The sequence below is a fragment of the Aythya marila genome (genome assembly GCF_965140915.1).
Source record: "Aythya marila genome assembly, chromosome: 3".
In the NCBI taxonomy this organism is placed as follows: domain Eukaryota; kingdom Metazoa; phylum Chordata; class Aves; order Anseriformes; family Anatidae; genus Aythya; species Aythya marila.
The window spans coordinates 52,497,111-52,523,685 of NC_139044.1; the positions used below are offsets into that span (position 1 = coordinate 52,497,111).

The following is a 26,575-nucleotide window of genomic DNA, read 5'->3' on the forward strand; positions in this document are numbered from 1 at the left end:
TGGCTTGATTGCAAATCACTTCAGAAAAGAGATTATTATCATTATACGTATCTTATGGGTGAAGATAAAATGCAGATCTTCTGAGTCCCAATCTAGAGCACTGTGCCCTTTGCTAAGTAGAGGTGAAGTGCCTGAGGCATTCAGTTTGTTGGTAGTCTCAGCAGTCATTCTCCCTAATGTAATTACCTCTTAAGGCAGCTGCTCACTAGCTGGAGTGTGTGCAGCATGACAAGCCCATACAAAGACACAGTAGATATTTTAGTTTTATGAAGTAATAAGAGGCATTGCTGTTATACAGATTTTAATTTTCATTATCTCAGTTAATAAAATTAAAATTATATTAATTACCACAAAGTAGCTAATGAAGCTGAGACATAAAGATTTTAAATACTAGACTGACATACAGACTTTCAGGAAAAAGCTAAGGGGTATGTGTTTTATATGTATCTTTTGGGGGAGTTTCTTTGTTCTCATGTTAATCACCTTTTTGGTGTTTGTTTTCTTAAGAATTTGAACAACTAAGGAAGTTCAGATGCACAGTGAATTACTGTTTCTATAGTTTGCAAAGATAGCATTAACTCAAATTGGCCAAAAGGTTATTTTCTAGGAAAAAAAAAAAAAAAGTTCAATTATGGAAAACCAAGATTCATCCCAACCATGTAATCAAAGTGCCTAAATTAGGAGTCCATTCGCTCTAGGTCACCTCTTAGGCAAAACAGAAAATAGGCACATTTTAGAAGGCAATTGCTCATGGGCAGCCTGAATAGTTCTTTGAAGCTGACTTCTGCAAACTGTAGAAGGAGTGTGCATCAATTAAGATGCTAAGTTAATTGTTTTGAACAAGGTGGAATTTATTTGAACCCAGCTATGATTAGCTGACAGCTTTTTTTTTATAGCACATTCAGAAAGTAACTGTTGTTTCATTAAAACCCACAGCAACAAAGGAATGGAGCACTTGTACAATATGAAGTGCAAAAACATAGTTCCACTCTATGATCTCTTGCTGGAGATGCTGGACGCTCACCGCCTGCATGCCCCAGCAGCCAGGAGTGCTGCACCAATGGAAGAGGAGAACCGGAGCCAGCTGACGACTGCATCAGCTTCTTCTCATTCCTTGCAGTCCTTTTACATAAACAGCAAAGAAGAGGAGAATATGCAGAATACAATATAAACAAAAGTCAGCATATATAATGGTATGAGAAACCCAGCAGCGTACTACCTAGCTCATGCTTCATTTCATCTGCAGTGCCACTCATGTAAACACTCCAATGACATCAGTAACCTGTATTTTCCATTTGAGTGTTTGTCAAGCGCTTGCCTAAATTGATTGCTTATTCTAACTGAAAGACGTTTCATTGCTATGGACGGCCAGCAAGGATTGGCAGGCTAACTTAATTTGAATTTGCAGTGTTTTAATTTATTTTTGCATGCAAGTTGGGTAAGTCTTAATATAAACTTAAACATCCATTTTACCATAACTTAATAGGCCATACCAGCCATGCATATTGGTATCTTCCTGAGTGGGAGCCTTTGTTGATATCCACCCCAAATTCTGAGCCCATTTAATCCTTGAATTGCTTGAAACTTTGAAGAAGTTTGATAGATTCTGAATAAGTTTTAGTGAGGGATAACGGAAAGCTGATTGGCATCTAAGTGTGTCACAGTGAAACTGTACTACTAGTGGCTGCCTTGGTAGTTTAGGTAGATTTCTGCCTCTCTTCTTCTTACAGTAGAAAGTACCCCCTTTCTTAAAATTTCTGTTTTGCCTTACTGGCTTACATCACCAGATAGCTCCCTTTCAAGATCATACTGACCAAACTTCTAGGTCCTTTTATCATATCTTCTAGCCAAATTGCATTGTGTGTATCGTATCCTATGAAGCTAAATTGTTCTGTTGTTCAGCAGTGTTTAAAACAAGGGCAAAATAGCAAGCAATGATAATATAGATAATTGCTCTTGAGTCAGATCACGTGAGTACAAAAACTCATCATGCCAGAAAAGAACCAACAACAAAAATTAAAACTCACCTTATCGCACATACGTTGTTTTATGAAAAACAAAAAAACAAGAACAAAACCAAAAACTTTCCCTCTCCTTTGCTTTGTTGTGCTACAAACCAAGGGGTGATGACATCATAAGACTGGCATAGGAGTGTGGGATTGTCCCATTCATGGCAGTCCTGCCTACATGGACTGTTGAGGGCCAGCAGAGCCAGAACAGTAGGTTTTGCATTGGCTTTCTTCAGCTATTGTTGGGGCAAACTCAGAAATCACTGTTAAGTTCCATCTCATCTATGATATCAGAAGTGGACAGTGTGTCTCAGATACGGTGAAGACTCCAGGACTGCATGCTCAGGTGAAAGGAAGGTAAATCTGGCTTTCTCCATGCATGTGTGTAACAGTTCTTCATGCAGTTAGTTGGATTCTTCACATCAACCATAAATATACAAAAGGTCCACTGACAGTAAGTATTTCAGCAACTCATGAAGGAGAGACACTGAAAAGAAAGACCGACCTATCCGTACTGTCCAAAACAGGATTTGGTGCTGCTGTTTGACTGCCTCTAGGATAGAAAACTAAACATGTCAGGGAATGTTGCTGGGTACTGGAATGTGATTATTATATATGTCGGGGATGATTTATTAGTTTAATGATAATCTTTGCCTGTGCTATCTGCATGTCTGGTTTTCAGGTGCAGTTTGAGAGTTAGCATGGACCACCAGGGACTAGTTCAATAGCTGGTTGGAAGTGACCACCTGTCAGCAAGGAAGTTCTATAGCATGTGTATAGGCTACTTCATGGCAGCAGGCCACAGTGCTAGAGGAGGGTTTGGGGATGCTTCTTTTACTACTATAGTCAATGTCTTTATGTTAGGTTATGCTGATTGGAATATCCTGTAACTAATTATAGGAAATAGTGTAACTAATGCGGTACAGGAGTGCCTATGTCTAACCATGCTCACTGTTAGACAAGCAGAAGTGAGTTTTCAGTGAGTTTCAGTTACATAACAATTGTGAAGGCAGCAAGGCATAGGATGAGTTTGAGCTCCATGTCAAGGATTCAACTTTTTAGTGAGTGTAGATAACGATGTCCATAACAATTTAATGTACATATCCGAGGATACGCGCAGTTTAAAAGTCTAAAGATAGATGCTACCTACATGCTTGAGAAGATTCCTTGAAAACAGTGCAAGTCTGAATGTGTGAAGCAATCACTGTAAGTGAATAGGCCTTCTATTGATGCATATTATAGTATCTTTTTTTTTTTTTTCTGATGTGTTGAAGGAGTTGTATTTTTATGTATTTAGTAGAGTGTGTGTGTGTGTGTGCGTGTAAGTTCGGTACCTAAGGGCTTTTGGAAGGCTTCAAAATGCCTTGAAAAAAAAATGCACATTTTATTTTTGTTTGTTTTGTTTAGTAGCTGGTTTTCAAATGTGTTAGAAAAATCATGAATGCCCTGAAATGAGTGCAGGTTAAGATTTGAATGGAGCACAGGAATTCCTGTAGATACACTTAAGTGCTTACATTGTCATTATTCATTTGTAGCCCAGTGTGCATTAGAGCTGCTTTTTCAATGCTCTGTGTGCAGCTTGTGTGTTCTCTATGACAGAACACACGGATCAAGCCTGTGGCTCATCAGCTGCTAAGAAAATTAGTTTAAATAAATGCCTTGCATTTATTTACATCCAAGAAGAATTCATTGTATTGATTTCAGTGTAAATTTGGATTTGGCCTCAAAGAAAAAAAAAAAAAAGTTGATGGAGAGCAATCCACAACAAAGGTCCAGATTCCGATGATATTTACATAGGTTAATACCAATGCACTCTACAGATTGTCCCAGTGAGGCTGGACAAGCATGATTTGGAGTGGTATGCAGCAGACAGAACGGTATCAAAATGTGGCTTGTAACATAAGAAATAATCAGTGAGTTTGCAGTTATAATTACAAATGTTCTCCTAAGTTGAGCCCTGGCAATGAAGTTACTTAGTCAACCAGTCCCCCCGCGTATGCTGCAGCACCACCAAGGGCATTCAGGAAAGAAAAAGAGTGATTCCCAATGATACATTCATTTACCTTGGGGCAGTTTCATGATCTGTGTCTTTAACTTGTTGATGATCTTTTATTTGAAGTAGCACCTTAACGAATATAGTAATCTTCCCATAGTTATCTATAAAGATGATTGTCCACATACCAGACAGCTGAATGTAGCTCTTCAACAGATTAAACAAATTATATGCTATAAATGTGGCAACTTTTTTCATATGTAATTCTGAATTATGCTCTCACATATGCAGAAAATTGTGCCTGCCATTTGGTAATTATTATTTCACAGGATGCTATTTCATGTGTATATATACATATATATATATACATATACTTATATACTTTATATTTGCAGCTGACAAACCAGTACTACCTGAATACCTGGTGCTGGATATTAAACAAAAATATATAGCATGTAAAAAAAAAAAAAAATCAAAGAAAAATATTCAAGGCAGCTAATTATGCTTTTACCAAAACATTCATAGTGATGTCTCTGGACAGCTAATGAAAGAATTATTTTATAATGTTTATATGTGGATTTTTTTAAAAAACAAAAACAAGCAAACAAACAAAAAAATACTAACACAAGAAAGCCCTAGAAACATAGGCAATGTAATACCAGCATAAACCAACTAGAACTAGACCAGATGAACTTGCTTTGCTTGAGAATATGGTTGTTGTTACTGAAATATTACCAAAAAAAAGAAAAAAAAAGAAAAAAAAGAAAAAAAAGGAGGAGACAGGAGCAGTGATGATAGAGTGATGTGTAGCACCCAGTTGAGTGAGTTTCCAACAATATTTGAAAGCTTCTCTGGTTTGTAGTGGTTCGAGCCATGTCTTCATCTTGCAGACTTTGTCTCAGGTAAAACTCCCAGTTGGGGTTAGTAGGATTTGTACTGGGGAAAAATATTTTAATGAGAGTTTCTTGGTGTGTATTTGTGGTAAATTTTTCTATTAGGTTTCAATGAAATCTCTTTATTATTTTTCTCCTTCTGTAGAGTAAGGGTTTTAACAATTTAAAAAATATATTTAAAAAAACAAAACTGAAATGAGTTCCCATGGCTATTGCAAGGACTGTTAGCAGGTCATTGGAACTTAAATTGGAGAAAAAGAAAAGAAAGAAAACTTCAACTGCCTCCACACCCCTACCCTCAAAACAGGATTTTAATTGGAATCCCTATCGACCCCAGTTGAGGCTGACTGATTTGTTAAGTGTTGAGCTAAATGTTTAAAATGAAACAAACTACCAGCAATGTAAAAATTCTGCCTCACTAGGGTATGAGTATTACCACAGGCTTTGCAGTATGGCAAACCTATCTTGTATATATAAAATGCTACTTTAAAATTAGCATGCAAGCCAACCTAAAGCCAATGGGATTTTATATATAAGGTATTCTAGCTGAATTTATGTGAAGTGCATTTCTTTCCCCAAATAAAGAGATGGCCTTTTTCAATCCTATCTGCAACCATAATATAGTTTTACAGACAGAAATTCAGCATATTTAAAGGAAGGGTCATGTTACCAATGGTATTGTAATACAAACCAGTCTTTGCTGCCACCTGCAACTATAACATAATCTCAAATTAATCAGAGAATTTTAAATTAATATTTCCCTAACATTAATGTCCTACCCTTTCTACTTACAATTTTCTTTCATCTTTCAAATGTAGATAGCCTTATATCCTGATAATTGTTTTCAAAATGATTGTTGCCCAGAGGGGTATTCCGTTTCCCATCGTGTTTAAAAAAAAAAAAAAAAAAAAAAGCTAAAAAAAAATATTTTGCATTCAGATGTGCCTAAACAAATAAAACTAAAATGTATATGCTGCCATCTTGCAAATTAGTATGCTCTGTACTCCTGTGTGCCTATAATTATATGTCTGTTTCTTCAGAAAGTGCCCATTGGAAAATGAAGGGATAGACTGCTGGTCATGAGACTTGCATTAACAAGCCACTTTATGTATCACCTTATTGTATATAAAACTAATGCTTTTGTGTGCACTATGTAGTCTGTCAATGGAAAGCCCTTTCTTTGATATAGGCTCAGATGCCATAATGTATTTGTTGAAGTATTCTGTTCTTTCACTGATGCATATGAAATTATTGATGTCTTTGTTTTGGTGAGTTTTTTTTGTTTTATTCTTCTTTTTTTTTTTTTTTTTTTTTCCTCTTTCTTTCTTTGTTTTGCACCTAAAAACTTACAGAGTCTAAATGAAAAATCTGATAGGCTACCTGGATGGTGCAAGATTTTCACTGTATTTGATGTCAAAATAAAGAATTAACCAGAGAAAATTATTTCATTTGTTATCTTTTACATAGTTTTTTTTTTTTTTCCCAGTAACTAACCAAATCGTACATTATATACATGATATATGCTAATATACATTACTTTCCAGTAACTAGCTAAATAGTACACTATATATTCTATGTATATGTTACTTTATTATTATTATTATTATTATTATTATTCAGTTTACTGTACATAATTAATCAGGGGCAAAAATGGTAAGATCATTACCTTCCAACTATTGTCTCAATGATTTTAGACAAGACGAGTAATATACTTTGTACACATGAAACCTCACCCTACAGCTTTTCAAGCATGAATGCAAATTTATAATCCCATAGAAAGCTGGGGTTTGTTGGGCTTTTAAATAGTAGCTGACAAACAGTTCAAAATCATGACTTTTGCAATATGCTTCCATGGTAAATAACTTGACTGAGAGTTGCTACTTTGGCTACCAGTAGTGAGCCAGAGTAATTTGAACAATTTGCACCCATACATGTGCTCAGAGTAATAAGATTGGTTTAAGTGCAGACTCACAGCTCACAAAATTCAAGGGCTTTATACGATTTTCTATCCATTGGACCAAATGAACACTTAGGTCAAATGCCCCTATAGTTCATGGAGAACTGGTTAATGATGACTGCTTCGCTATGATTCTCAATTCACAGGTCCAATCCACAGAAGCAGCTGAAACACAGAATACTCCTGTAAAATCAAAGACCCATCACTGTTCATTTAAAAACCAAACAGCTTAAGTCTGAGCATATTTATACCTGCCTAAATCATACCAATTTGAAGCATCAAGACAGTGCATAGCACCTGCGATTAGGCAGTCCTTTGACCACCTCTTTCCAGAGCACAAAGTGACCACACAGAATCACAGAACAGCAGAGCTGGAAAGGCACCTCTGGAGATTGTCTAGACCAACACCTGGCTCAGAGCTGCATCACATGCCATGCATATTCTGTTCAGTGCCATATCCAGTTGAGTTTTGATTAGCCACAACAGGAGACTCTACAACCTTTCTGGGCAACCTGATCTGGTGTTTGACCACCCTTGCAGAAAGAACAACAACAACAACAAAAAAGTGTTTTGCCATGCTCAGATGGAATTTCTTATGTTTTAATTTGTGCTTGTTACTTCTGGTCTTGATGGTGTACACCACAGTGAAGATCCTGGCTCAATCTTCATTCCCTCCCATCATGTGTCTTCTGTGACGGAAGCTGGTGGATGTCAACTTGCTTCACTCTGTCACAGGAAAAACCCACCAGGAAAAGGGACTCTGATGTCAGGTACTGGGCACATGTCCCCAGCCGGGAGCCAGCCTCATTCCTGATTTCTTATGTCTGTTGGCTGAAGTCATGTGAGAAATTAGGCAGTAATGACAAATTGTTTCTTGTTTCACTGAAGAACTCTTGCAGCTGAAACTCCTAGCTCACCTTTACTGGTCTTACCACTCTTCTTCCCTCACCACATACACAAACCTTTGCAGAACAGCTGACTTCTCCAAAGGCTGTTCCCGTGGGGGAGCCCAGGTACATGCACACAGCCACATGCAGTGGGCTCCCTGCCACACACTTGCTTCCTCTCTTTCCAAATATGTGAGTGATGTGTGTCTTGGTCTGGCATATTTTATTCCATTTAAGTAATTAGAAGGGTATGGCATAGTTAATGCATAACTGAGGAACATACCTGATGGCTTTTACTTTTCTGTCAATTAAGGCAATCTCCTTAATATGCAATGTTAAGAGCTTCTTCACAGGCTACAGCTTGGTGTTCTCAGTCAGACAGCCGAGACAGAGCATGAAGCAAATACAATAAACACACAAATAAAATAAATAGATTCAATTATACATGTTGCAACTGTAAAGACTATTCTTCAAAATTAAATGATGAACTTGTTTTTTTCATTCAGATACTGCTGCATTAAAAGCCCCACGGAAAAGCTCTTCCTTAGGCTGCCTAAGTCTTGCATCTCTTTGCTCATTGTAATAACATTATCTCCACTACCCAGGCAGCGGAGAAAAAAATCCAAATGTAAAAAAGACTTAGCAGCAGTGTGCACAGAGAAAGTATGCCAGCATAAGGGCACTGCTTACATGGTCTTTCTTATGCCCAGTCAGGCTCCAATTACTATTATTCGCCATGATATCCTGCACATACAGAGGCCTAAATGTAAAAATGTACACGCAGTCTTCAGGACCATTGACCATCAAAATAATAACATTTGGCACTTATCTCACCAGAGACAAGCCTAACCTATTCTCACGTCCCCATAAGAGCTGTGTGTTGGAGTATTTAGGTGTCACTCTGATGTTTTCATTTTTCATGCATGTAGGTGATATAAAATTTATCTTCTGTTTTCCATTCCTACACATTTGTGCAACATTCCGATATGTTACCATTTCAGACAGCTGAAAAATGTGCATGTGAGGAAAGGTTGTACTTTCAGTATTTTGTTATAGCCAGATTTTGCAGTACAGGCTCACCTCAAGTACTGTGTGCAGTTCTGGGCACCACAGTACAAAAAGGACATTAGACTGTTGGAGAGTGTCCAGATGAGGGCCACAAAGATAGTGAAGGGCCTAGAGGGGAAGACCTATGAGGAGCGGCTGAGGGCACTGGGCCTTTTTAGCCTGGAGAAGAGGAGGCTGAGGGAGGACCTCACTGCGGTCTACAAGTTCCTCGAGAGCGGGAGGGGAGAGGCAGGTGACCTATTCTCTGTAAACACCAGTGATAGGACGGCGGGAATGGTGTTAAGCTGAGGCAGGGGAAGTTTAGGCTTGACATCAGGAAGAGGTTCTTCACCGAGAGGGTGGTTGCACACTGGAACAGGCTCCCCAGTGAAGTAGTCACTTCACCAAGCCTGTCTGAATTTAAAAAACAATTGGACTGTGCACTTAGTCACAGGGTCTAAACTTTTGGGTAGACCTGTGCAGTGCCAGGAGTTGGACTTGATCCTTATGGGTCCCTTCCAACTCGGGATATTCTATGATTCTATGATTCTGTGTTTGGGACTGTAGGATATTTAGGCCTTGTACAAACCAAGACCAAATGCCCCTTGCTAAGGCAGGAAGATTTGCTTCATGATAGCTGCTTCTCTTGTTTTCTACTCACCTCTTGAGTACATGTTGTCCACAGAAAGGTAAAACAAGAACATTGTACTGTAGAAGAAAGTAAAAAATGCTACCCACTTTGCAGTGAGACTTACAGTAGAACACTTCAAAGCCTACAAGTTCATTTATGAGGCCAGAAAAGTTTGAGTTCCACTCTGCCTTTGCAGGATTATTTTTCATTTACATTAAACCTGAAAATAATAAAAAAAGAAAACTTCAGTTCTGCAGTTTCTTCTTGCTTTGCCCCCACGGTCTGCACACCTGACTGCACAATGCTTTGAGTTTAATTGAAGGAGTTAAAACTGAATTGCAACCGTGTGTTTTAACATGCAGTCCAATGGTCAGGGGACCCTCTGAGACAATGGCTTAAATTACCTGCCACCTCTGTTACAGGAAGTAGACAACAAGCCTCCTCACTCTTTCAACCATTAAATGTGCTATTGTTTTATTCAGACCTCATTGTGGTCAAGTCAATTTGGTATACCTCAGATCTTTAAATAGGTATTTACTGAACCAAGCGGTTTTGACCATTTCTATTTCTGAATACCATATTAAGCAAACAATAAAAATCACAGCTGTTCAGAACCTGTCTGTTTTTAGAGAAATCATTTAATAGAATTCAGATTCTTATAATTAAGTAAGGTGGCATCAAGGTTACTGGGCTGAAGCCTTCTGTAGTGAAACCTCTGAATATAAGGTGGACCCTTTTTCCCCCAACACACAAGATAAGTGTTGCAACTCTCCCCTTCCCCAGCATAGCACTGGTTCTGTTGAATTCTGCAGTTGCAGTCTGCATTTCTTCTTCTCAACTCTGTTCTTATCTCCCAGAATCATCCAATACTCACTAAATCCTGATAGGATCTGTAGTTTGAAGAGTGTGAGAACTGAGTTTCTGTTATGCCTTTGAACACGCACTCAGATGCACATGATGATGATGATCATGTGGAGAGATGCTATCAGTTGTAAACAGATTTCTCAACCACAAAAAGCACAAGACTAAGAGGGGTGGGGGTGATCATTCATACAACATTCTCAAGTGCTTTGTCCTGGTTCAATGACCAGCTGTTGGAGAAAGCTCTAAGAAGAAAAGGCCAAACTACATGTATTCACAGGGGAATTGGATTTACAGGGGAACTGGAAGGATGGCAAACTAGTGTAGACTGATTATTGATGTGATGCGGAATGAAGCTGTTACCACTGTTGGAACAGTGAGAGGATAGGCAATGGTTATCATCAGGTTCACAGCTATGAGCAACAAAGGTACACTATTTCTGTCGTATTAAGATCACTTGTACTAACACCAGCAGACATTTCTAAATATTGCCCTTCGGATTTTGTAAAGCACAGCCCACAAATTAAACTACATAAAAAGGTGCTGTAAGCTCAGGGAAAATAGAGCTCATTATTTTGCACTTTTATTGTTATAAGTATAGAGCAGATGATGTCTTGATATTACTACACATTCTGGAGTTACTGAGGTAATAGTTTCCATTACACCTTTAAACACCCACTATTTATGAGGTAACTTCAAGCCTGGTAAGTGGGGTTCACAGTTACAAGATGCATAAAGCTTCAGGGATGATTACAGCATGTCAGCAGCTGCTGCATTTATCTACAATGGAAAAAGGGAAAGATATAATATAGCAATGAGTGGCATTCCTCAAGATGCAGAGTCTACATGCACTTTCTTTAGGCCTGAACACATGCCTTGGACCCAGAGTTCAGTGGCTCCTGTATCATGTTTTCCTATGCTTTGCAGCCAAGGCTTAAGGCATGTTACTAAACTTCAGTCCCTCCTATTGGCAGACTCCAAGTAGCTGAGGTGCTTTAGAAAAAGGGCATGTCAACCACAGGGCATTTCAAACTCTACTTTGTGTGTTTCTCAAAAAGTTTGTTTACACCTAAGTCTCCACTAGGCTCCACTTGGAATATTGCATCCAGGTCTGGGATCCCCAGCACAAGAAGGCTGTGGACCTGTTACAATGGGTCCAGAGGAGGGCCACGATGATGATCAAAGGGATAGAGAACCTCTCCTATGAAGAAAGGCTAAGAGAGCTAGTGATGTTCAGCCCGAAAAAGAGAAGGCTCTGGGAAGACCTTGTTGCAGCATTTGAATAGTTAAAGAGGGATTATAAAAGAGATGGAGAACAACATTTTACTCAGGTAGATAATGATAAGGCCAAGGGGGAATGGTTTTAAACTGAAAGAGGGGAGGTTTAAATTAGAAGTTAGGAGGAAATTCTTCCCTCAGAGTGTGGTGAGGCACTAGAACAGGTTGCCCAGAGAAGCTGTGGATGCCCCATCTCTGGAGGTGTTCAAGGCCAGGTTAGATGAGGCCCTAGGTAATCTGATCTAGTGGGTAGCATCCCTGACCATGGCAGGGGGCTGGAGCTAGATGAGGGTATTCTGGGTGTGCTTTTTTCCCCCTACACTTGCCCCATTAACCCTAGTTCATGCTATGCTGATTAATGCATATGTTGATGCCACACTGAGCTTTGCAATTCAAGCTAGATCTTCAAGCCACTGCTACTTATTGAATGATTTTTGCTTTAATGGGATCCTGTGAAGTTTGGGCATCCTGTGGGCATTTGTTTCAGCTTTCACTGCTTTGTGCCAGTTCTTAGGATCATGATCTAGTTCTGCAAAAACACATTTGAAGTCATAATGGAATCAGTTCAGGGCTGGGAATTCCTTTTAGAGGAATCTGTTTCTCAAACCACTTTAACTGTTCAGATGGAAGCTTTGTCTAGAGTTGAGATTGAAGACTAGAAAGTAAGAAGCTTGAGCTGGCACTCAAGAGACCCTTAACATACTATTACAAACTTCCTATGATTCCCTTGAGGCAGCTCACAAACTGACCTTCCTATACTTGAGGAGGTGTAGGATTTACAAATAGGTGTTTTCCAGGTCTGTGGCATTATGAATTCATTATCAATTAATTATGAAAAGTTCCTATGATCTCACATCAGCTATGCCCTACCTCTTTAATGAGGTTAACCTCTATTCCTTCTGCAGCTCATCACTTTTTTTCTCAGTCTTCCTAGACCGAACATTTCATGTTCATGGGAGAGGAAAGAAGAAGGCATGACCATTATGAACAAGACAGAACCATTCTGCCCACCATCACTTCCCCAGTTTTAGTGACTACTTCCCCAGACTCCACTGGGATGAATGAGGTGCAAAAGTTCTGCCTTTCTTTTATAGACAAAAGGCTGTTCTTACCTAGATCTAAGGGAAGTGGGTGTGGCATTCAGACCATCAAAAGAGAAAGCTACCCTGAGAGAGACAAATTTTGCAGAAGTCCGTAGCTTTCTAAATAACAAAACAGCAGTACTAGAGACAACCACACCTGGCTACTTTGCTGCAGTCCCAGTTTCTTGCATATGTCCCTTCAGTCTCCCCCCATCTTTGAAAGTCACCCAGAACACTCATTTTGATGAATTCAAAAATAAGTCATTATCATGCAATAGGATGGCTTCAGACCTCTCATACCATTGCAGTCCCTCTGATCTGATTACAACGCTGTCCTTTCATCTCGCACTTTCAGGGACATCTATCACTTCTCACCTTGTACAACAGAAGAACAAAGATTCCTGAAGACTGCTTTCTGCCATTATATACGTGTGTATATTTGGATGCACTCATACTACTCCATTTTTTGTAACCACTTTACTTTCAAAACTCCCTTGCATAGCCTTTTAATTCTTTAACAACTGAGCAACTGTCATTTTCTGTAGGTAGTAGCCTGTAGAACGGTTGTTATGGTTTGAGAGGATCTTATAATTAGAAGAACCCTAAAAGCTTGCTGAAGTTATTTAAAAAAAAAAAAAAAAAAAAAAGCAAAATCTGTTGGTGAAACCTTCTGAAAGCAAGTATTTGAATGACAAAGGCTAGGGATAGGGTGAGATAAAAGGAATCTGCAGATAAATGATTGACATGCAGAAAGTCAGTTGGCAAAATGGCAGTTTTAGCTGAAGGAGGAAATGTGGAAAAATGATGTAGTTAATAATGGCCACAGCACTAAGGAGAGAAGAAGCTAGGAATAGAGAGGAAGATGACTATTACAGCACTGAGTAACACAGAGTGTGAAGGAACAGAAAGCCAGAAATGTGGAAACAGCTGTAACAGCTGACCAAGGGATTCTGCTCTCCCTAGACAATCAGTATGGAAAAAAAAATATATATACATATGTTAGTCTCCACCAACTTTACCCTTTTCTACTTATATTAAACTACCTGAAAAATCTTCTCCAAGGACAATATATGCAGTAAGGAATCAAAATGATCATGGATGAAGCTGAGTACAAGAATAAATAATCAAAAACCACCACAACAAAAAAACCTCTTCTGCTTTCTTCTATAACTTCCAATAAGCAGGGCTCTCTTTTTCATCCATTCTGCACTTCAGACATAAGCTACAGGGCAGCAAGGGCAAGAGTCAAGGAGGTACACATAAGAATCAATAACACCATCCAAAACAAGCAAACAGTTCACACTGCTGGTCTGTAAAGTAGGGCTTCCCAGAAGTTTTTGAAACACAGTAGCATCTTGCTTTCTGGAGTTAGAGGCCATCCAGCTACAGGAGAAAGTTTGATGGACCCTCATATGCTCAGGTTATTACAAGAAACTCATGTTTTAACTATTGGAGACAAACAACAGAAAAACAGAGATAAGGGGGAAGCTAAAGATGACAAACCATCAACAATAGTGACAGACGCAAAGCTGCAAAGAAGAAGGGGTTGGGTCAAAAGGTAAAAAGTTCAGTTCTGAATAGGTCATATATGCATACAGAGACTTCAGGAAACCGTGACTACAGAATGGTAAAATAGCTGGCAAAATTCAAATGTCAGGTTGCAGGTCAAAGCAGGCCAGGTGCTACCTTTTATATTTTAGAGTACTTTATTAATTGAATCTGACATCATTCAAGCAGAACTCTCTTCTTTGCACTCCCCTCTCCCCCCTAACCATCTGCCTTCAAAACTCCCTCAATTTTTAAATACTCTAAGAAATTAACACAGGTCTCACCTGTGACCTTTTTTTCCTGGTTCCTTCAACAGACAGCTATGCAGATAAAACTTTCTTTCATAGTTTAATAATCACAGGCTATCTACTACCCGTTAGATAACATCTGCTTCCATGAGATCACCAACAGTAGAATGAGGAATAGAATTCAGAGACAGCCTTAGATCCTCCTCACTAAATTATTCTTTTTATCCTCAATAATTCTCTATTTTAAAAAAGAAAAAAAAACAGCTTTCAACAAAAAAAATTAGATAGTGAAAACAAGGACCAGCTGATGAAAGGATGTCTAAAGAATGCAGAGATCTGGACTAACCTGTCAAAGGTGAGCAAACTACCAAATTATGAATGTAGGTGCATTGATTACCATTGACATACATTATGTTACCATAGAAACTGATATCAGAAAAGAGAAGAAAGGTCAATTCCATGAATCTGTCAGACTTCTTGCAAATAATAGCTCATTTTTATACCCTGAAAGTATATTATTTATTTTTGTCTGCTCAGAATCAGTGATTATAGCTACTAATCTAGCCTAGCATAAATCCTGAATACCAATGAAGGAAACTAGGTCTTGAGAAGAATATATACTTGTGTCAATCTAAGTCTAGGTCTCAGACACTGAAGAATTTTGTTGATGTACAAAATCCTTTCCAGGAAAATGTTACACTTATCTGAAAAGGGAGCTTTATTTTGGATCCTCCAAATGCTGAAGTTCAACTAGTAATACTGTACAATTTGTGTAACACTTTCCCATGTAAATTACCATTTGTCACATTTTCCAGATGATTTTATTCTAACAGATAGCCAATACTGTTAAATTGTTACAGCATTTTTAATTTCTTAGAGGTGCAGCATATGAATGTTTTCTATTTTTTTTATACCATACATATCTCATTCTAAACTTAGAGGTTTTCATAGTTGTCCTTAAAAAGCACGTAGACAAAATATTTTATGGTATCTACAATAAATGCAAAGAAATGAATACAAACAAAACTTGGTTTAGCAAACTGTACATACATAAATATGTTCTTCGTTTTTCAACTTGACATTCAACATTTTTCCTCATAAAACTTTTTTATGATCTCATTTATTACATCCATTTTTTAAACCTTAAAAAAGTGCTTCTCAGATTTACACCTTGTACATCCAAAGCAAAGGTTAGATCACCATGCCCAAAACAGAAATCACAGGGAATAATACAGTGCCATACAAGATCCTTTAAAATTGGATGATACAAATGCTCTAAAATTTCTTAAGCGTTAGTTATTTTGCATACTGTAGATACTGAGAAGTTATTTAACAAATACAGGCTAATAGCTCATATAGAGCAGCAAACAGGAAAGGATCTACAGTATCAAGTCCTTGGCTATGCATAGTACAGGGCAATGGCCTGGGTATAAAGTGGCTAAAAGATCCAGAATGCTGGACAAAAGGACATTTCTCTTACTTACGTCACATCTTCCTTAGTGCCCCGGATGCAAATACTGAAGTAATGCTACTCAGGTAATATGTTGCGTAGTTTGGTACTGATATACTGATTTGTTATTGTGTGAGTGCCAGTAGAGAATGGTATGGACACAGTGGTGGCTGCAGCAGACAGGTAAAGCTGCAACACTGAGTCCTGTCGCCCTTTAAAACCATCCTGCCACCTAGCCAGTACTCCAGCAAGATCGCCTGCTGTATCACAACTTCATAATGGAGGTGGACCATTCATGTATTTTAACATGGGGTGGAAAGAGCGGGCAAAGTTATTGGCCATAGTACAGCTGTAGTCCTCCTCGGTCATTGGTACCAGGCAAGCCAGCCCGATCAGGAGCAGCAAAAGGAGCTGAAGTGGCAGAGCAGCTCTGAGAACTCTGAGGAAGAAGGATGGGTGCTGCCATGCTGGCCCGGCCTCAGAAGGGGAGGAACCTGAGCCACCTCTTATGGACCTGAGAAAAGAAGATGGACAGGTGAATAAGACATTACTGCAGCAGAGGTTGCACTGAAATACTCAGCTGTCCCTGAAGGCTGGTTTAGGATTTGTACACACTGACAACAGCAGAGGTGTCTTTCACTGAACATGCTATTTCCCCAGCTGTCTTAAAAGACCCCATGTTTCTAGACTGGATAAGAAAAAAAAAAAAATAATAATAATCACAGTGGAATGGGCTTTGTGACACCACAGCCCCTTCATCAGTTATGAGGAAGACTCTACACTTAACTGTGCTCTAGAGAAGGGGAAAATAAAAAGTGGGACATACTTATCACATATGCTTACTGCACACTGCCTAAAAAAAAAATCCTCTTCATTTAAAATGGCAACTGTATTTGGTTGCAGAAGTTTATAAATTAATTTCTTTTTATTCTATCCACAAGTGTATAATGCAATAAGATACTGTTAAATCAATATTCAGTTAATTAATACACCAATCTTCAGGCAATGGGGACTCATTTTCTACAAAGCACATTGTATTTTAAATCTTGCATTGGATCAGCAGTTAAAATCTTATTTGCTAAACTGACAGGACATCTGAGTGATTGCATCCCTTGTGTCTATGGATCTGTCTTGAAATGACACACATCTATCAGAAATCCATAGGAGACATTTCCAAACATTTCTAATTGGTCACTTCAAATTAAGCACAAAAATCCAATACATTTTTAATAAAGGATAAAGAAGCAGATTTCATATTTTCCTTTCTCACTGAAACTGACAGAGCTCTAATACATAGACAACGGTTTTTGAGGTAAGTGGAACACTCAAAAGAGAGATTATGCAAGTTGATATCAGAACATGGGTTATCCGAGTGTGCTAATTAAATGGCATGGTAAAGTATTGTATTTTAGCACTAGGCAAAAATGGAAGAACTTCAGGCCTTCAAATCATTAGTCTCAAGAAACCTTCCATTAAAATGTTATGTCATGAATTTTGCGATAAATATGTTGCTACAAACCATATGTGTAGCTGCTGTGGTTGTGAAGCTCCAGAAAACCTATAGTTTGCTAGGGTTTAAGAGATAAAAATATTCATAAAGATGCACTTAGTCTCAACTTAAAGGTATGGAAGATCAGGTCTGCTGATGCTCCCCAGTCAAGCAAGTCTTGATGGTTTCTTGATCTCTTTATCCTTTTGATCTTGTCTCACAGATAAATCTGAATCCATGTGAGAAAGCATACAAAAACCAAAATATCATCTTCAAAACTATATGAGGCTTGGCAAGGGCCACCTTTCAACATGTTCAGGAAAAAACTTCTTCCTGTGCTTGAGATTATTTTGTTCATACATGTGTATCATTCCATTGTGAAGACTTCAAGAAAGCCAGACAGAAGTAAGACTGTCATAAAACAAGAACAATTCAAAACGAAACAAACCTCCAGCACTTCAGGAAAGCTAAACGATTAACTTGACCTAAATATTCCAGGATGGAGGGATGATCAAAACAATGGATCACATGTTGTTTGAATCCACATTATTGTAGCCCGGATGGAAAGCTGCTTGTTGAATTATGCAAGATCATGTATTATAAAGAACACATTGAAAGGATATGGCACATTTAACAGCATCAGAGCATTCCATATTAAAGTTCAATTAGATCGGGACTTCTACTGTCCAAGAATGCCAAGACAGAAAATTAATGGGCTGAGGTAGGAACAAAGGGAACAAGGAGTGCTTAATTACCTTCCAAGAATTTGATTGCATAGTCCACCTATTTACAAGGCTCTCATTGTACATATGTTGTTAATCCCAATCAAAAAAGGTTGCATTTCTGCAGTTGCTAACTGCTGTTTCATAATGAGTAGAGAAAAGAAATTTCTAAAAACCAGAATCAAAAGGCAAAGTCAGCGTCTACCTTCTTGTTGTTGTTTTTATTATTATTAAATCTTTTCCTAATGTTGCTGTAGCACAATCCAGCACTTTTTTCTTTGTGATTTACTAAAATAAAATAAAAACTAAAAAAAACACAAAATAAACAAAAAATAAAAACAACAGACAGGAAAAAGAGTTGAACTGTATAAACTGCATGGCTGGTCTCAGCAAGGAACATAGATTCTCCTTCAAAAATTAAAACAGTTCATGGCAAAGTATATTGATACTCTTTCTCTGCAGTGAAGTAGGGTGTTGAACAACAGTTTCTAATACTGCATGGGAACAATTCAACAAAGCAAATAATGAATCATTATGAAAACATCTTCAGAGGGTAAATTCTAAAACGTTCAAGTGCTGTACTGTCACTGTTTATTGCAGGTACTCCTCTGTAATGGACATAATTGAAAAATGGAATGCTCAGTTTAGAGTGTTTAATGGATTTGGTAAGAAGAGATGGTTAAAAATATCCATACATTGTTAACAAAAAGGCTTACTATTGGTGAGAGGCAGAACTCGTATCTACTCCAGCAGGAGAAGGGAAAACTGAAGGATTGTATGCCAGTTTGGAGAAAAAAATGTAATTTCTTTCTCTTGAGCTTGCATCTTCTGCTCTCTCTTCTGACTGCTCCACCATTTATCACACAGGATGCTGTTTCTGGATGCAAGGAAGACCACCTGCTACTCATTCCATACATAATTCCTGCTAACTCAACAAAGAAGGAGGAACAGCTGCAGACCTGGCCAGATGTAAGCTTCTTCATGTCAAGAAATCTCATGCATTAACCTAAGAAGTGCAAGCAATAGTTACCCTTACTTTGGGAGTTTTTAATATCAGAGAAATTGGAACTCTTTCTGAAGCATTTCAAGAGAGGAGAAGCTAATTTACCAGGCTGTAGATCAGATGGGCAAATTGAAGTCTAATTTCAGCTCAGATGAGTACCTGCATTTAACGATGACTGATTTTATTTATTTATTTATTTTGGACAATGAAAATATGGTTGAACTAATCTATCTGGATTGCAGTAAACATCTGAAAGATTATAACAGAATAATTTATCATTCAGGCAAATGATAGGAATAACTAAATTGAATTTAATGGGGAATTGACTAATGGAATGCAGACAACAGTCTTATGTTGAGAGTGGCAGTACTGGGCTAGTAGGATGTTATTACTGGAGTTAATCAAGGATGAGCCTTGGTTTAATATATTTATGAAAAGACTACTGCACAAAATATAAGAACAGCAAAATTCATTTCTATGACAGAAGTTGGAAGTCTTTACAAATACAAAATAGGATTAGCTTATTGCAAAGAAAGAAGTGACTCCGGAGATCAGAAATAGACTTAAGAAGTAGGAAAAGGAGTTTAAGAGTACAGGATGCAAGGTAGAAATAAAAACTTCTGCTATGCATTTGGAAGCTAACACTCTCTGATAGTGAAGAAAGAAATATAGAGCTGTTATTTGACAAATAACCAAAATCCAATGCTGCAACATAACTGTGAAAGGGGACAAAAACAATTTCAAAATTTCAGTTCAAGACTTCCAGAAGAGAACGGGGTTGATTTAATGATGTTCTATATGGCATGAGTCAGACCTCACCTGGAGAAGTTGGTATTATTTAGTTATCATACTTCTGAAAGATGAATTCAAGCTCACAGAAGTTAAATATGAAGTTGAATAATAAATTTGAAGTTAAATAAATATGAAGTTAAAATAACAGGCACTAAGTGAGAATGAGGAAGAAAACAGGGAGAGCCATGGTAATCTACATGTAAATGAAAACCTCGTGTTTGAACGACATTACGTGGCTAAAGCCATGAAGAGTGCTGTGGCCTGGTATGCTCCAGGAACAGCAAGTGACATTTAAATACCCAGGAGCCATATGGGGAGGCTTGTGGAGAGCAGGAAATGGAGGTTGGCACTGTGGCGCCAAGACTTGAATAGAGCTGCTCAAGAGAGACAATGTAAACACTCCTGAGCAAATTGAACAATTATTTTAATCTTTTTAACATTTGAATCACTTCAGAAAATCCACAGGCACAGATCCAGGTGTGCATTTATGACAGCTCTATTAAATTGATGAAGGAAGAGAAGTTGATTCTTGGATTTGCTTTTCCTACTTAGTACAGCATTACTAATACCTCTCGAATCAGCATTTAATTAAACCCACAATGTAACATCTAGTTTAAACGTATACCTTGCTTAGCACCACACTATGGTTGCTTTTCTTTTTCGCTGTAATAATAGGGAAGGCAAAATGATATCACATTTGTTATACAGAAAACACAGTCCCTCTAATTTTTAAATGAGCTTTCCCTCACAATCCTCTATGTGATAAACATTTTAAAATTGACTTTATTTCTCCTGTATACTAAACTGTAACAGGGTTTGCTGATCCAGTGCAAGATCAAACACAAAGTACTCTGATCAGAGGCATGTCAAAATATTAAAGAACACAGTGACAGCTTGTACTACTTTATCAGTTAAATCCACATTATACTTCAACCACAACCTGTCTGGCTTGCGCATTTGATTAAGTTTCCTATTCAGTAGTGACTCATTCGTATTCCATGCTTGTCTGAATGACAAATTGAACATTGTGTTGTATCGCTACAAGATGTGTTAATAAACAGTGCTGGAGAGACTTGATCTGAAAGGTGCCGCACCAATGCCACTGCTAGAATAGAGGTTGATCTTAAAGCTGCAAAGCATTGCTAGCTGTGCTCTGAGCCAGCTGCTCACACCTACAACCAGAAACCTTCTCAAAAGGTTGACAGAGGTTGTTGGACCATACAGGAGAGTGGAAGAATGCACACAATACATTGCTTGAGTACAATGTTGCTAGTGCAAGCATGCTTATCTGCTGAAGACATTCTCCGTTCCTTCTAGATGTTAATGGCTGCAGAGTAAAGCCCCACTCCTCCCTTCTCCCATTCCCTGTGAGAAACAAAATGCCAAGCTTCATAGCAGACTGGAGTTGGAAAAAAATAATTATTTCTGCATTAGACAGAAAAATGGTGTGTATGTATTTCAACTATTTTCTGTGATTTCATCATGTTTCAAAGATAAAAAATCCCTGAAAACAAGGCAGCTTCTTAGTGTCAGTGGCAGTAGTGAAAGATACTCCATCTGTTCTATCTGCTATGCTGTGTGGTTTTGTAACTATGACACTTCACTCACAGTAACTAACTATACCCGTGATTCAAACTTTTTTAAAGAAGTGGTTATGTAAACAACTAATTTTAGGTATTTTATTCTTTATTTCATTTATATTTTCCTGAATAAAGCCTTTATTTTGCTTATGGGAAAAAAATACTCTCAAGATATATTTTGTCTGCCTGATTATTGCTCAATCACTGTATTAAATCTAATGTTTTCTTTCCAACCTTAAATCTTTCACTTCAACAGGAGTTAGTTTAAAAATGAAGTAGTTCATGTTATATGTAGAATAAATCAGACTTGGGACTTAACTATAAGAACAAATCTATTTTGATCATGCTTTCTGATTATTTCGTGTTCCTATTGCGTTGCATAAGATGCTGAAATAGCAAAAGACTTCCACTTTATATAGTGTGTATTTATATGCCTGCATATTTACTGCTACTTTTGTTTTTTATTTTTAACTATAGAGGCTAGTGATTTGATCAGAAAAAGAGTGAAAGTACACGTATCACACTGACAACAACAAAGAATGCAGAAGCACTGTTAGCTGCAGAGATGACAGGTTGCTGAAGACAAGGTGGAAAGCAAAAAGCTGTAGCTGCAAGTCTGCTCTCTACTGGTCAGAGAGTGATGGGGCAGTGCTGCTCCCAGAGCAATACACGGATGCAAGCACTTGGCATGAGCCATGGCAGTATTAGCACATTATAATGCAGTCTTCTGACGGGGGGAGAGAAAGTAACCCCAAGTTTTAAAAACTTCAAATTCTGGCTTTTAATTTTGAGTCTTAAGTACTGAAAACCCACAAATCGAACAAAACATTTCAGGGAAGGAGAAAAAAAAAAACTGGAAAAGAAAAGGATGTTAGTATGTCTCATCCAGATCTGTGGGTTTTGTGAATTCTAGAAGACGGTACTGGCCTATTACCTTTCTTAATTTAATATCTAGAGGTAAAGAGGATGATAAAAAGTGTTTGCCATGAACCTACTGGCATTTCTGTTAAATTATGCCAAAATAATCATTAAATATGACTGTAAACACCACATGAAAAATAAATGTCTATTACATGGAATTACTGGGAAGCAAAAGCTGTAGAGATTCAAGAATTATCCAGTATTCCTATTGAAAAAGATTATGGAGTACTTGAGAGCACTTTTTGCCAAACTAGTAATAATAGGGAAGTTTTCACTTGTTTATGTCCTGGCCACCTGACAGAGTTGGTGTGGACTGACAGGAATCACGACCAATTTTCATCATCCTCTTGGGGTTCTAGAGCAGAGTGTGGAAACCAGGAGAATAAGGTACCTGCTATGTGGACTGCTGACAGAGGGTCCAGGCTGTGAGAGACTACATTTGCCCCGTGGCTGTTTGCAATGAACAGGGGGTAAAGAAAGAAGAATGTTCAGTCCAGGCAAATAAAGACAAGCTACCGATGAAACTAAATTAAAAGTGCAGCAAAGGAAACAAACAAACAAAAAAATCAAATGAAGTGACCAATACCCATGAACCAAGGAAACTGGCTTTTCTTTTCACCTAGCTGAATATGGAAATAATTAGAATGTTCACAGTGAATTAAAAAATAACAGCTTAGCCATTCTGTTTATACATATATATATATATATATATATATATATAAAGGATCAGAACCATATATATGTCACTAGAAATTGAGCTCATATAATTTGTGATATGAAGTAGAAATAAATTTGATATGAATATGGGAAAATACAGATATTTCAAAATGCAATTGTGAAAAGTTAATATTCCCAAAGACAAAAAAAAAAAAAAAAAGTCAAAAGGCCTCCTTCTAGGTGTTTGGCCTCTTCTCCACTGCCCTCCACACAATTTTGAAGGCAAAGTAACTGTAGGTGCATTCCTGCACTCACAACTATTTGCTGGAATATTTAATGCAGTTAGATGATTATCAATCTGATGTCATTTTTGGTATCAGTATATAGCATCAGTGTATTTGGCACTGAAATTGTAAACATCATCACTTCAGTCTCTAAAATTGTGAGTGCAAGAAGCAGAAGTCTGAAAAAACAGGCCCAATAGTGGGTCACTTGTATGACACAATGAATCATAAAAATTAGCTATACATTATGCACAAAAATGAGAAAAAGTGGTCAAGTACACAAATATTAACAAATGATAGATAGATGAATACTTATTAAAATGTTAAGATGAAGTCTATTATAAATCTGCATACGTTTTAGAGGTATTTTATGGTAAGATACTTCTCCATTTCCTGCAATGGTCAGGCATCCTCCAGTTACATATGTGATATCACAGTTTTTATTAGTCATTTAAGGTTAAATTTAAAATATGAAAGCATTGACCTTTGAAATAAAATGTAAAAGTTTATATTGTTTCTTCATTTGAAAAGCCAGTATTCCTTTACATTTTTATACTAGCATCTAAAAGGAAACTACTGAATGTAAAAACAAACAAAACAAAACAAAAAAATCCAAGAGCCATTCAGTTTGTCAAGACAGAACTCAGCTTTACAAAAAGTGCAAATGGAAAAAAAAAAAAAAGATTTTTAAAAAAATAAAGAAAAAGTGAAGTAATCAACCAATAGAATTGCAGAAAAAGACAAAATAATTGCAGTTCCATTTTGGGCTCAGAGTATGGAAGTGTTAAGTACTAGGCATGTATTGCTACATTTCTTGAATTTTGTGCCAGCAATGTAAACAGACAACTCCAGAGTTGCCATCATTTATTAGGTCCTGTTCAACTAGCTGTTTTGATCAATGGTTTATGTCCTTCAGCTCTGTTCAGCTGTTCATCGAAAGTCTCAATGAGACCTACAATGTTCATCAGAAATTAAAAAAAAAATATATGTGTATTTATTGAGGTTCTCGATGAAGCAGCTCTGAAGAGAAGGCCAAACAGAAATGGAAGATCGATTTTACCAGACAAGATCAGACTTTGAGATGCTGTCATCACTAGAGCAAAATACAAGAGACACAACATGCCATACCATGGTAAACCAACCACACTGACAGCCCTGGTTTTAGATAATATTTACCAATTCAAATTTCATGCAAGATGGGATATGCAGCAGGGTTGGGGAAAGCAGCTGTGTTTTTTATTTGGTTTATGACATTTCCTTTCCTATCAAGTGAGAAGGGGGGCCTTTCATCTGGCTAGAACTACTGTAGACATCCAGAGCTCCCACCCATTTGATGGCAGATATGATATGATGTGAAATTACCGTTCTCTGCCTGCTTGGTGTACTTCGTCCAGATACAGGACTCACTGAGCCTGATGTGTCTAGTTCATCAGCAGAAGACCATGAAGATAAATCCTAAATTCAGAAGGAATGGAGCTCAGAAATGCATCAACTAGCCGTTCAGGTAAACAAACTCAATAAACAAACAAATAAATAAATAAATCCAAGAGTGATATCCCAGCAGAGTTATTTCCAAAGGGGAGGAAAAAAGTTAATTTTGTGAAATTAATTAATTCATTAAATAAATACATAAATAAAGTTTTGTTAGCAATTTTTCTAAGATTAAAGTATTACATGTTTTCTCTGTTAACCCTGAAGGAAAAGAAAATCAAACCCGTAGTCAAAACTTAATTGCTTTAGATGAAGCATTTTCTACCAAAGTCAATACAGTTTAAAAATAGTACTTTTTAATTTGCTTTTAATTACAGTAAGAGGCTTGTTAAGAGGCTGGTTTCATCAAGAACCAAAACAGTGCGAAATGTGCCCAACAAACAGGAAGAAATAGAAAAACATGACTTACCAGTTGACTACTTGAAATGTCTAGAATTTTCTCTAGGTCTTTTATGTGACGTATAACCTCTTTCAAAAGGAGCTTCAGTCTGTTTCCAATGACATGCACCTTTTCTTTAGCTTCGAGGCAATCCTTGCCTTCAGCATTGACTAGCAATTGGCAGGACATATCTTGCAGTGATGCCACTTTCAACTGAGACTCCAGCAGTTCACGTCTGATTTGCTATTGCAAGTGCAAGCACCAGATTTTTTTAAAAATTGAAGTTATTTTTGAAGAAAAAATAAAAAAAGAAGAACAAAGCTTGAAGTAACGAAAGCAGACAATTGAAATTAATGAAATGGAAAGAAAAGAGAAAAGAGAGAACACTTCCACGGATGGGGCATCCACAGGTTCTCTGGGCAACCTGTTCCACTGCCTCACCTCTCACTGAGTAAAGAACTTCTTCCTAATATCTACTCTAAATCTACCCTCCTTCAGTTTAAAGCCATTGCCCCCTATCCTATCGTTACACGCCCTTGAAAAAAGTCCCTGTCCAGCCTTCTTGTTGGCCCTCTTTAGGTACTGCAAGGCTACTATAAGGTCTCCCCAGAGTCTTCTCTTCTGCAGGCTGAACAACCCTAGCTCTCTCAACCTGTCTTCATAGGAGAGGTGCTCCAGCCCTCTGATCATCCTCATGGCCCTCCTCTAGACTTGGTCTAACAACGTCCGTCTTTCTTGTGCAGGGAGCCCCAGAGCTGAACACAGTACTCTATGTGGGATCTCACAAAGCAGAGCAGAGGGGGTCAATCACCTCCTTCAACTTGCTGGTCATGCTGGTTTTGATGCAGCCCAGCATACAGTTGGCTTTCTGGGCTACAGGCACACATTGATGGCTCATGTTGAGCTTCTCATCCACCAACACACCCAGGTCCTTCTCATCAGGACTGCTCTCAATCCGTTTGCTGCCCAGCCTGTATTTGTGCTTGAGATTGCCCTGGTCCAGATATAGGACCTTGCATTGTGGAACTTCATGACGTTCACACAGGTCCACCTCTCAAGGCTGTCAAGCTTCCTCTGAATGGCATTCTTTCCCTCCAGCTTGCAGTTCATTCTGTGACAGCTTAACATCCCTGATGTTTACAGCAAGTTCCCACTGAGGACAGAGCTTCCAAACCACTAAACATCAAATGACAGCAAGATATACAGCAGCCTAGATATTGCCTGAGTCTTTAAATTGCTAGTTCTGCTATTGACAGAAATGAGTGGTGTTCTCCTCCTAAGTAAAGTTAGCAGCTTAGTCCCACAGTTAGAACTTAGCCACCATTGTGTATTAGCACAAAATAGACAATGATAATCCTCGAGTGAAAGATAAA

At 37.9% G+C, this 26,575-nt stretch overlaps 2 protein-coding genes across 16 annotated transcripts in view; one reads left to right on the forward strand and one right to left on the reverse strand.

Annotated features, from left to right (window-relative positions):
- Positions 1–6,398, forward strand: part of ESR1 (estrogen receptor 1) — a 113,359-nt gene extending 106,961 nt beyond the window's left edge. For both annotated transcript variants that reach the window (XM_082757221.1, XM_082757220.1), the window contains exon 8: positions 937–6,398. In XM_082757221.1, the coding sequence (XP_082613347.1) occupies positions 937–1,171 (235 nt within the window). In that variant the 3' untranslated portion in view covers positions 1,172–6,398. The remainder of the gene's footprint in view (positions 1–936) is intronic.
- A 7,660-nt stretch (positions 6,399–14,058) lies between these two features.
- SYNE1 (spectrin repeat containing nuclear envelope protein 1) overlaps positions 14,059–26,575 on the reverse strand; it is a 306,198-nt gene continuing 293,681 nt past the window's right edge. For 11 of the 14 annotated variants that reach the window (XM_082757645.1, XM_082757640.1, XM_082757651.1 and 8 more), the window contains 4 exons: positions 25,233–25,445; positions 24,695–24,787; positions 22,783–22,841; positions 14,059–16,398 (listed from right to left, as the gene is read on the reverse strand). In XM_082757645.1, coding sequence (XP_082613771.1) covers positions 16,158–16,398; positions 22,783–22,841; positions 24,695–24,787; positions 25,233–25,445 — 606 coding nt within the window. In that variant the 3' untranslated portion in view covers positions 14,059–16,157. The remainder of the gene's footprint in view (positions 16,399–22,782; positions 22,842–24,694; positions 24,788–25,232; positions 25,446–26,575) is intronic. The other 3 variants (XM_082757641.1, XM_082757652.1, XM_082757644.1) reach the window with 2 other exon arrangements.